We start from the raw sequence: 12,319 nt of genomic DNA on the forward strand, positions 1-12,319 counted from the left end.
GAATCTTGAAAACATTATGCTAAGTGGAAGAAGCTAGACACAAAAGACTCTATGTACTATGATTCCATTCATATGAAAGTCCAGCAGACGGAGCTCTCTAGTGACAGAAAGTACATTAGCAGTTGCTTCGGACTGGAGGGTGGAGGGGATGGGGAAGGCAGTAACAGCCAAAGGGTACAAGGTTTCTTTCTGAGGTCAAGAAAATGTTCTAAAATTGTGCTGATGGATGCCTGTATCTGTGAATATGCTTAAAACCAAAAAATTGTACACTGGGTGAATTTTATGTTATATGAATTATCTCAATAAGGCTGGCTTTAAAAAAGTTATGTGCAGGCCAGTCGCGGTGGCTCACACCTGTAATCCCAGCACTTTGGGAGGCCGAGGCAGGTGGATCACTTGAGGTCAGGAGTTCGAGACCAACCTGGCCAACATAGGGAAACCCTGTCTCTACTAAATGTACAAAAATTAGCCAGGCATGGTGGCACACGCCTGTAATCCCAGCTACTTAGGAGGCTGAGGCAGGAGAATTGCTTGAACCCAGGAGGCGGAGGCTGCAGTGAGCTGAGATCATACCATTGCACTCCAGCCTGGGCGACAGGGTAAGACTCTATCTCAAAAAAAAAAAAAAAAAAAGAGGCCAGGCGCGATGGCTCACGCCTGTAATCCCAGCACTTTGGGAGGCCGAGGGGGGTGGATCACAAGGTCAGGAGATGGAGACCATCCTGGCTAACATGGTGAAACCCTATCTCTACTAAAAATAGAAAGAATTAGCCGGGCGTGGTGGCGGGCACCTGTAGTCCCAGCTACTCAGGAGACTGAGGCAAGAGAATGGCGTGAACCCAGGAGGCGGAGCTTGCAGTGAGCCAAGATCACACCACTGCACTCCAGCCTGGGCAACAGAGCGAGACTCCATCTCAAAAAAAAAAGTAATGTGCAGAACAGTGTTTTCAGTATGTTATCCTTTGTGTAGGAAAATGGAGAAGGGAAATACAAATTTTGTCCTCATTTTTATAAAGAAATGAAACTAATAAGATGGTTCACTAAATGAGGAGGGAAAGAACCACATAATGGGACTGGAGATCGGCTAGGCTTCTCTGAATGAACCTGGTTTTACAGTTTTGACTTTAGAACCAAAAAAAAGTTTTTAAAAACAATAAAAAGAAAAGGCAACACCTAAAAATTGAAAACATACTGAAATAAGTAAACCTAGTTATCATGTGGATGGCATAACCACACAGGAAAAAAATATCATTGCAAGCGATTTTAATAAGAGTAGCCTATTCATCCCTAGTGGAATATGGTCTAAGGATAAAAAGCATTGCCAAGAAATTTTAGGCTATACTCAGTGATCTTAATGTTAGTAGTAATACTTGTATTGTTATTTTGAAATGATGACATGTGTATTGTAGGATAAAGAAAATAATTGTTAACGCCACCAAGATTTTCAGTGTAAAGAATTAAAAATATAAAATGAAAGAAGTTAAAAATCTTGTTTGTTTCGGCTGGGCACAGTGGCTCACACCTGTAATCCCAGCACTTTGGGAGGCCGAAACAGGCAGATGACTTGAGGTCAGGAGTTTGAATCCAGCCTGGACGACGTGGTGAAACCCTGTCTCTACTAAAATACAAAAATTAGCCAGGCATGGTGGTGCGCGCCTGTAGTACCAGCTACTCGGGAGGCTGAGGTGGGAGAATCACTTGAATCCAGGAGGCAAAGGTTACAGTGAGCCGAGATCATGCCATTGCACTCCAGCCTGGGCAACAGAGCAAGACTCCATCTCAAAATAAATAAATAAAATCTTATTTGTCTTTTGATTCTGTTAATTTGAAATGGAAATATTAGTATGAACTCATAATGTGTTTATTTTTTAAAGAAATCTAATTTTCTAGTTCTGTTCATTGAAAGGCCTGAAGCTGTGACATCCCATAATAGGGAGCAGTGTGAGTGCCAGGCTGTGGGCTCTAGATCTCGTTCTCACCAAGAAACCAGTGATCTTTGGAGAAATGGGTGATTCCAAGACTGAAGCAGGATGTGGACAAAATAAGCCCAGGACACGCTGTGTAAAAAGCAAGCAAGCTTTCAAAACAACAGACCGTGTCCTGAGGGCGGGGAGCCAACCTGAAGGGCTCCCGCTGTCCAAAGACAGAATAAATTGAGCATCAGGAGAACAACTGACAGCAATGGACAGAAGCCCATGAAATATACCAATATCTCTGCGTTCATCATGATGCTCAAAAAGAAAAAGCAACCTAGTGGGCAACTTTGGAGCTTGCTGAGAACCGACTCGGTCTGCAGGCACACAAGTAAAGGAGTAGGATGGAGCCTTCATGCTGCCGTGCCTACGTGGACCAGTCCAGGGTGACCACGGGGTAGGTGAGGGAAAGCCTGTCTTCACAGACCATTCTCCAGCTGGTGAGGGCAGGAGCAACAGGGTCAGACACAGGCCTGTGAGAGGACAGCCCTTGGATCAGGGATCTCGATGTCTTGCTCCAGCCATCAGGTGCAAGGCCTGTGGGAACTTTATTCTGGGTTGGTCAAGCTGCCAACACTGGACCAGTGACCAGTCCTCGTGTCACTCTAGCGGGACTTGGACGCATCACCGGCGGCCTGGGCTGGCTGGGGGTGCACATGCATCCCTGAGAAGCAGCCCTGCAAAGACCATCTGAACCTAAATCCTATCAAGCACCTCTCTCTAATTAGAGTTTACAGGAAACACAGGGGTGGGAACAAGTGAGCAGTAAGTCACATCCAGGCGGGGAACTCTACAGGACAGATGACCTTGTTTTTTCCATGAATAAAGCAGGAGGTTGAAGGACACTTCAGGGGCATCACACAAAGGCAAAGTGCAGGCCCCAAGAGCCCCCATCAGGTTAGACCTGAAATTACGACATTCTTAAGACGACCAGGAGAATTCGAACATGACCTGGGATTTCTTATGATATTGAGGAGTGACTGCTAATTTCTAATAATAATAATGTGTGGTTACATAAAGTATTAGATACTGCTGACATGTTCACAGGAGAAATATCTGAGCTGCTTCGAAATTCTTCAAGAGAAAGAGGGCGACAGATAAAAATAGATGAAGCAGGACTGGCCAGTTTTGATCAGTGTCGGAGCTGAGTGCATGGTGCTCTTCGTGCTTACATGTTGTGGGTTTGAACATTTTCATAATAAAGGGTTTTTTTAAAAGCCCAAAACTCATTTTAAGCATATCAAGAAAGGCAAAAAGACGGCCAGGCGCGGTGGCTCACGCCTGTAATCCCAGCACTTTGGGAGGCCAGGGCGGGTGGATCACCTGAGGTCAGGGGTTTGAGACCAGCCCGGCCAACATGCTGAAACCCCATCTCTATTAAAAATACAAAAATTAGCTGGGCGTGGTGGCGCACACCTGTAATCCCAGCCACTCGGGAGTCTGAGACGGGAGAATTGCTTGAACCCGGGAGGCAGAGGTTGCGATGAGCCGAGATCGTACCATTGCACTCCAGTGTGGGCGACAGAGCGAGACTCCATATCGAAAAAAAAAAAAAGCAAAAAGACAAGGAGAGTCCCACAGGACAGGGGCAGAGAAAGGAGAAAACCCAAAGTGAACCCAGCAAGGAAGGAGGAGCAGCCAGGGGGAGAAACCCAGGGCTCGGGACCGGCGGGAGCAGCAAGGCCTGGGCTGCCCGCCTGCGTGGGATGGGCACACGGGGAGGCTCTGTGAAGAGTAGATGAGGAAGAGCGTCGGACAGGGTGGGGGTGCTGGATTGGATGGTCGGGGGAGGCCGGGCCTCACTATTAGACATGGTGGGGTGGGCACAGTTCTTACTTACTCTTTTGTGTTTTTCAATGTTAAGTTAAAAATTAAAACAGGAATCTTGACAAAGCTAAAAAATAATAATCATAAGGAGAAAAATAAGGACAGAGTGAACACTAAGGGAGAAAGGCCAGGCTGACCCCTTCCTGCATCACTGCTGACTGCCCAGCTCTTGTGGCCAGTGTGGCGAGGCCGCTACCGGGGACGGACGGCAGCTCTGCACGGAGGGTCCCATTAGAGCACCAGGAGGGGCCTCAGGATCCAAGCAGCAGAAACCGTGTTCAGGGGCAAAGCCAGCAAGGGTCAGGGGGCAGGGAGGGGCCACAGGCCAGTGGGGACTCAGCACTGAAGGCCCCGCTCCTCCCTCCCTCTCCCTCCTCTTTCTCCTCCTCCTTGTTCATCTTCCTTCCTTTCAGTAATGAGGTCAGGGCCGAGCACGCTGCGGCCTGTCTCCTCACCTCTGCTCGCTCTCAACACCTGAACTGGGACCATGCTCTAGGGCCCAGAGGCATTTGGGAGGCCACCGCAGCAGGCCACAGAGGAGTGCACGGCCACCCTGCATCAGGTCAGGTCATCGAAGAAGGGACAGCAACATGTCCATGAGGCAGGCCTGTCCTGGGGTCCCAGTGACTAACCTCTCGTGACCTCTGTTTCCAGACGTCCCTGGCAACTGTTCAGAAAACCCCTGTCAGAACGGAGGCACCTGTGTGCCGGGCGCAGACGCCCACAGCTGTGACTGCAGGCCAGGGTTCAAAGGCAGACGCTGCGAGCTCGGTAAGTCGGGGCTTGGCCTCAGGGCGCCCCTTACAACACAGCCTGTGCCTCGGCCTAGGACTGCTGGGCCACAGCTGGGTTTGCCACGGGAGCCTCCAAACCATGAGGTGCCAGACAGGGAGTCTGGTGCATGGGGCTGACCCCTGAGCCCCCAGGGGCTGCGCTGCCGCCCCAAGCACCAGGATGGGAGGTCCTGCCTGTCACAGTCACAGCATGCCAGGCACAGCTGCAGAGGGCTCCGTGACCCAGCCAGAGCGGTGTCGGGAGAAGGGACTGCTCACCTCCACAATACCGACCCGCCCCGGCCTTAGAGGAAGCCAGCTGCAGACCCCCGCGCCCTCTCCCCGTGCCTTAGAGGCAGCCAGCCTGCAGACCCCTGCGCCCTCTCCCCACGTCTTGGAGGAAGCCAGCCTGCAGACCCCCGGGCCCTCTCCCCGTGCCTTAGAGGAAGCCAGCCTGCAGACCCCCGGGCCCTCTCCCAGCCTTAGAGGAAGCCAGCCTGCAGACCCCTGAGCCCTCTCCCCACGTCTTGGAGGAAGCCAGCCTGCAGACCTCCGGGCCCTCTCCCCGTGCCTTAGAGGAAGCCAGCCTGCAGACCCCCGCGCCCTCTCCCCGTGCCTTAGAGGCAGCCAGCCTGCAGACCCCTGCGCCCTCTCCCAGCCTTAGAGGAAGCCAGCCTGCAGACCCCTGAGCCCTCTCCCCACGTCTTGGAGGAAGCCAGCCTGCAGACCCCCGGGCCCTCTCCCCGTGCCTTAGAGGCAGCCAGCCTGCAGACCCCTGCGCCCTCTCCCCACGTCTTGGAGGAAGCCAGCCTGCAGACCCCCGGGCCCTCTCCCCATGCCTTAGAGGGAGCCAGCCTGCAGACCCCCGCGCCCTCTCCCCGTGCCTTAGAGGGAGCCAGCCTGCAGACCCCCGGGCCCTCTCCCAGCCTTAGAGGAAGCCAGCCTGCAGACCCCCGGGCCCTCTCCCCGTGCCTTAGAGGGAGCCAGCCTGCAGACCCCCGGGCCCTCTCCCAGCCTTAGAGGAAGCCAGCCTGCAGACCCCTGCGCCCTCTCCCCATGCCTTAGAGGGAGCCAGCCTGCAGACCCCTGCGCCCTCTCCCCATGCCTTAGAGGGAGCCAGCCTGCAGACCCCCGCGCCCTCTCCCCGTGCCTTAGAGGAAGCCAGCCTGCAGACCCCCGCGCCCTCTCCCCGTGCCTTAGAGGCAGCCAGCCTGCAGACCCCCGCGCCCTCTCCCAGCCTTAGAGGAAGCCAGCCTGCAGACCCCTGAGCCCTCTCCCCACGTCTTGGAGGAAGCCAGCCTGCAGACCCCCGGGCCCTCTCCCCGTGCCTTAGAGGAAGCCAGCTTGCAGACCCCCAGGCCCTCTCCCAGCCTTAGAGGAAGCCAGCCTGCAGACCCCTGAGCCCTCTCCCCACGTCTTGGAGGAAGCCAGCCTGCAGACCTCCGGGCCCTCTCCCCGTGCCTGAGAGGAAGCCAGCCTGCAGACCCCCGGGCCCTCTCCCCGTGCCTTAGAGGAAGCCAGCCTGCAGACCCCCGCGCCCTCTCCCCGTGCCTTAGAGGAAGCCAGCCTGCAGACCCCCGCGCCCTCTCCCCGTGCCTTAGAGGAAGCCAGCCTGCAGACCCCCGGGCCCTCGCCCCGTGCCTTAGAGGAAGCCAGCCTGCAGATCCCCAGGCCCTCTCCCAGCCTTAGAGGAAGCCAGCCTGCAGACCCCCGGGCCCTCTCCCCGTGCCTTAGAGGAAGCCAGCCTGCAGACCCCCGGGCCCTCTCCCCACGCCTTGGAGGAAGCCAGCCTGCAGACCCCCGGGCCCTCTCCCAGCCTTAGAGGAAGCCAGCCTGCAGACCCCTGAGCCCTCTCCCCACGTCTTGGAGGAAGCCAGCCTGCAGACCCCCAGGCCCTCTCCCCGTGCCTTAGAGGAAGCCAGCCTGCAGACCCCCGAGCCCTCTCCCCACGTCTTGGAGGAAGCCAGCCTGCAGACCCCCGGGCCCTCTCCCCGTGCCTTAGAGGAAGCCAGCCTGCAGACCCCTGGGCCCTCTCCCAGCCTTAGAGGAAGCCAGCCTGCAGACCCCTGAGCCCTCTCCCCGTGCCTTGGAGGAAGCCAGCCTGCAGACCCCCGGGCGCTCTCCCCGTGCCTTAGAGGAAGCCAGCCTGCAGACCTCCGGGCCCTCTCCCTGTGCCTTAGAGGAAGCCAGCCTGCAAACCCCCAGGCCCTCTCCCCGTGCCTTAGAGGAAGCCAGCCTGCAGACCCCCAGGCCCTCTCCCCGTGCCTTAGAGGAAGCCAGCCTGCAGACCCCTGGGCCCTCTCCCCGTGCCTTAGAGGAAGCCAGCCTGCAGACCCCCGGGCCCTCTCCCCGTGCCTTGGAGGAAGCCAGCCTGCAGACCCCCGGGCCCTCTCCCTTGGGCAAGGCCTCTCGGGAGGGGCAGGAGGAGCACGTCAGGAGCACCTGGTGAGCCACTGCCCTTCTTTGTTGCAGCCTGTATAAAGGTGTCCCACCCCTGCACAAGGCTGTTCTCCGAGACAAAGTCCTTTCCAGTCTGGGAGGGAGGCGTCTGTCACCACGTGTAAGTTGGTTTCTGTCCTCCGCCTTACCGCATTTGTAGTGTGTTCTTGACTCCTCAAAGTGCTGTCTCAAAGCTACCCAGCTAACCCTGAGGAGGGATGATGGCTGCAGTCACAGAAGGGACTTGCTTTGACCACCGATTCCCTCCATGTCACAAATTAGGCAGCTGAGGCAGAAAAACCGAATAACTGCCCCAAGTCCATGCAGCTCAGGAGCAGGGGCTGAGAAGAACGCAGGCCCCTGGCCCCCAGGCCCCCAGGCCCTCCTTCCCACACATCAGCCACCCAGACCCCTGGCCCCCAGGCCCCCAGGCTCCCAGGCCTTCCTCCCCACACATCAGCCACCCAGGCCCCTGGTCCCCGAGCCCCCAGGCCTTCCTTCCCACACATCAGCCACCCAGACCCCTGGCCCCCAGGCTCCCAGGCCTTCCTTCCCACACATCAGCCACCCAGACCCCTGGTCCCCGAGCCCCCAGGCCTTCCTTCCCACACATCAGCCACCCAGACCCCTGGCCCCCAGGCTCCCAGGCCTTCCTTCCCACACATCAGCCACCCAGACCCCTGGTCCCCGAGCCCCCAGGCCTTCCTTCCCACACATCAGCCACCCAGACCCCTGGCCCCCAGGCCCCCAGGCCTTCCTTCCCAGACATCAGCCACCCAGGCCCCTGGTCCCCGAGCCCCCAGGCCTTCCTTCCCACACATCAGCCCAGTCCCCACTGGATGGCAGAGCCAACTGATGTGACCTTCCTCTCTTCTCTTCCTCAGAGCCCCCTGTAAAAACAAACAGCTCATGAGAACACCGGCCCCAGTTCTGCCATTAACTCATGATGTGGCCTCAGGCCCCCCATCTCCAAAATGGGCTGTGGAGGGAGAGCTGCCCAGCCCATCTCTTAGGTCCTTTCTTGCTAACACTTTATGACTCTGTCGGTCACACAGTCAATTTAGTCAACAGATGGTGACTTACTGAGCACCTGCTGTGTGCGGGGCACTGTTCTAGATACTCAGCACACACAAGGAACAGAGCAGACCAAAGCCCTGCCTTCAGGACCTGTTCATTGCAGATGAGGGGACAGACAGTAGACAGCAGTGAGTGTGTGGTGTGTGGTGTGGCAGGTGGTGAGTGCAAAGGGAAAAAGGACGAAATGACAGGATGAGACTAGGAGAGCCTGCTGGGGATGGGCAGGGGCTGGTGCAGCAAGAGGGTGCTCACCCTCTTGGAGACAAGAGGACAAGCCTCCTGGAGAGGGTGATGCTGAACAGACATGGAGGAGGGATGGACATCTGAGGGAAGGATGTTCCAGACAGCCAGAGGACCAGTTACCAGGGCCCAAGTCAGGAGTGTCCCTGGCATGTCGGGGGAGAAGTGGAGAGTGGTGAGAGGTGAGGGACAGGGACCCCTCGGGGCCATGGAGACCCACAGAAGGACTCTGGTGTTTGTCTGGCATGAAATGGGGAGCTACTGAAGGGTTCTGAGCAGAAGAGTGACATGTTCGATTACACTACTTGGGATGCTCTATGGAGAATGGGATGTAGACGGGCAAGGGTAGAAACCTCATTGGAGCTTGGACATGAAGCCAGGCATAATATGTAGCAGGAACACATATGAGATACTAATCTGTGTTGGGATTTGGGAAGCCGTGTTGACAGCCCACTGAATTTGGATTCTGTGTAGTGAGAGTCCAAATCCACAGTATCTACCATTTTCCCACTGTGCTTAGTTACACCAGTGCCTGCTGGTGACCACCAGGTATCCAACAAGAAGACCGTTCACTTCCTGAAAGCATTCTATCCTTTCACTTTTAACCTATCTGCATATTTCAAGTGACTTCCTTGTATTTAACATAGAGGTGGGTCTTGCTTTATATCTAGTCTGAGAGTCTGGTTTTTATTGGAGTATTTAGACCATTTACATTACCTTCCACATAATGACTGATGTGGTTGGATTTAAACTGCCATATTACTATTTGTTTTCTATTTTTCGCACCTGCTTTTTGTTCCTTTTTTCTTTTTTCCTGCCTAATTTTGGATTACTTTTTAGGATTCCATTTTGCCTCCACTATGGGCTTACTGGTTATACTTCTTAGGTTTATTGTTTAGAGGTTGCTCTGGGATTTGCCATACACATCTTCACCTCAACACAATGTACCTTTAATTACTATTGTACGAGTTCAATATGATGGCAGCGTCTAGGATTTTTTTTTTTTTTTTTTTTTTTGAGACGAAGTCTCTCTCTTGTTCCCCAGGCTGGAGTGCAGTGGCGCGATATCGGCTCATGGCAACCTCTGCCTCCTGGGTTCAAGCAATTCTCCTGCCTCAGCCCCCCGAGTAGCTGGGATTACAGGCGCCTGCCACCACACCCTGCTAATTTTTGTATTTTTAGTAGAGACAAAGTTTACGTAGAGACAGGGTTTCACCATGTTGGCCAGGCTGGTCTCGAACTCCTGACCTCAGGTGATCCACCCACCTCGCCCTCCCAATGTGCTGGGATTACAGGCGTGAGTGACTGTGCCTGGCCGGCAGTGTCTAGGATTTACCATATACATCTTCAACTTCACGCCGCATACCTTTAATCACTACTAGACAACTTCAGTGTCCATGGCAGCGGCTGACATCAAGCTTCCACTTCCCTCCCGTCCTTTGAATTATTATGAGACTTTTTCCTTCCACGTGGTGTGAACTGCACAATACGTTATTTTTGCACTCAAAAATTATCTTTAGATATTGAAAGTAAAGTATTTTGTATTTACTTGCACATCTGCCTGCCAACTCCAGCACTCTTCATTCCTTTTTGTAGATCTAGGATTCTATCTGGTATCATTTCTCTTTGCCGTAAGAACTTAACTCTAACATCTCTTATGGCACAGGGTCTGCAGGAGATGAATTCTCTCTGCTTTTGTTTGTCTGAACATATTTTTATTTCACCTTCATTTTTGAAGAATATATTTGCTGAATACAGACTTCTTGACTGACAGTTATATTTTTTTCTTTCATGACTTTAAAGTTGTCATGGCTTTGTCTTCTGGCTTGCATAGTTTCAGACAAGAAGACTGCAGTCATTCTTACCTATGTTACACTGTATGGAATGTGTCTTCCTGCCCCTTTTGCGTTTTCCCTTTATTACTGTTTTTGGACAATTTAATGATGATGTGCTTCGGTATGGCTACGTTTTGATTCTCGAGTTTAAGCTTCCTGTATTTCTGGGGTTTTAATTTTGTCAAACTTGTAAAATTTTTGCCATTATTTCTTCATATATTTTTCCTGTCCCTCCATTTCTTCTACTTCTGGGACTCCAGTTATGCGTGTATTAGACTGATACTGTCCCACAGGTCACTGCAGCTCTTCTCAACTTTTTCAGTCTTTTCATTTTGGACAGATTCTATTGCTATGCACTCAAGATCATTGATCTTTTCTTCTGCAGCATCTAATCTACCATTAATCCTGTTCAACAAAAGTTTTATTAATACTGTGTTTTATCATCTCCAGAAGTTTGATTTAGTTGTTTCTTAGATGCTCCAATTTCTGTCTTCATTATCTTTATATTTTCCTTTAGATCACTGAACATGTGGAACAGATTTATAATAGATATTTTAAGGTCCTTGTCTGCTATTTCTGTCATCACTGTCATGTCTGGGTCTTATTCTATTTGATTATTTTTCTCTAGGTTATGGGTCACTTTTTTGATTATTCAAATGATTCTTGAATGTCTTATAGTTTTTTATTGTATGCTGGGCATTGTAAGTTTTATGTTACTGACTGCTGGATTTGTTTTCTTTTCAAGAATGTTGTTTTTTCTCTGCAAGGCATTATCTGAGTATAGTTTGATCCTTCTGAGGCTTGTTTTAGGTGGCTTTGGAGTAGCCTTTATTCTGGGGTTAATTTTGCCCTAGTTCTATGGCATGGCCTTTCTGCGGTTTCTTTTTTTTTTTTTTTGAGACAGTGTCTTGCTCTGTCGCCCAGGCTGGAGTGCAGTGGAGCGATCTCAGCTTGCTACAACCTCCGCCCTCCTGGGTTCAAGTGATTCTCCTGCCTCAGACTCCCAAGTAGCCGGGATTACAGGCACACACCACCATGCCCAGCTAATTTTTGTATTTTAGTAGAGACAGGGTTTCACCATGTTGGCCAGGCTGGCCTCAAACTCCCAACCTCAAGTGATCGGCCCGCCTTGGACTCCCAAAGTGCTGGGATTACAGGAGTGAGCCACCGCGCCTGGCCCTTTCTGGGGTTTCTATGGATGGCCTAATAAACAAGATCTCTCTACTCTGGCTCTGGAAATCGTTCAACTCCTCAGTAGTTCTTCTTTGCCTTGTGGGGATTCACCCTATGCATCCACAGCTTTCTTTCCAACCACAGGCCCAGGGGACCCTACACAGATTCTGGAGTTCCTCCTCTTCAGTACTCTGCCCCACAAATTCCAGCTGCCTCTGCCTCCCCAGCTTCAATCTCTGTTTCCTCAACTCAGTGTGACCACTGCTTGGATTCCCTTTCTCTGTGATGCCATCCAAAAACTTCTCTAGGCTGAATTCCAGGCTGACCACAGGACTCATCTCATCTGTTTCTCCTCTCTCAGGGGTTACAGTCTCGTGTTGTCTGTTTTCTAACATCTGACATACAGTTACTTACTATATTTTGTCCAGTTCTCTGGTTGTTCACATTGGGAGGTTAATTCCAGATTCTGTTACTCTTTCACGTCCAGAAATGGAAGTCTTACCACAGGTTTTAGATCCTAAACGTTCTATGAGACTTAGCATATGAGTTGGAGCTTTGCCTGCTGAACTCCTTGGATTTCTCTTTTAAACAGCTCTGACATTTGAGAACTTTAACAAAAGACAATACGCCTTCCCATCCATTATTATCTACAAACTTGTAAGAGAGATGGTATGAGTAGGTCCCATTTTACCTGCAGCTGAGGCTTAAAACTTCAAGAGACTTGTTCAAAGTAGCCTGGTTAATAAATGGAAGAGGCAGGAGATGAAATCGGGTCTCCTGTTCTACAATGCCTACATCCAAATCCCGAATCCCGAATCCCCAACACTTCTCAAATTTCTCTGTGAAATACCCAGAAAAAACAGAAAAGTGAGGTCATACCTTCCCCAGGCCTCAGGCCAAGTGTCCTGCCTCTAGCATTGACATGTCTTTGAAATTTCACATTTTATTTTTAGTACCATATCCTTTGTCAGTGCTTATCAGA

The 12,319-nt window shown here is 52.0% G+C and overlaps 1 protein-coding gene across 8 annotated transcripts in view; it reads left to right on the top strand.

Moving 5' to 3' along the window:
- Positions 1-12,319, top strand: part of SNED1 (sushi, nidogen and EGF like domains 1) — a 102,934-nt gene that overhangs the window by 82,163 nt on the left and 8,452 nt on the right. For all 8 annotated transcript variants that reach the window (XM_054477239.2, XM_063648416.1, XM_063648417.1 and 5 more), the window contains 2 exons: positions 4,455-4,571; positions 7,046-7,133. In XM_054477239.2, the coding sequence (XP_054333214.1) occupies positions 4,455-4,571; positions 7,046-7,133 (205 nt within the window). The remainder of the gene's footprint in view (positions 1-4,454; positions 4,572-7,045; positions 7,134-12,319) is intronic.

The sequence above is a fragment of the Pongo pygmaeus genome, chromosome 11 (genome assembly GCF_028885625.2).
Source record: "Pongo pygmaeus isolate AG05252 chromosome 11, NHGRI_mPonPyg2-v2.0_pri, whole genome shotgun sequence".
NCBI classification, from domain to species: domain Eukaryota; kingdom Metazoa; phylum Chordata; class Mammalia; order Primates; family Hominidae; genus Pongo; species Pongo pygmaeus.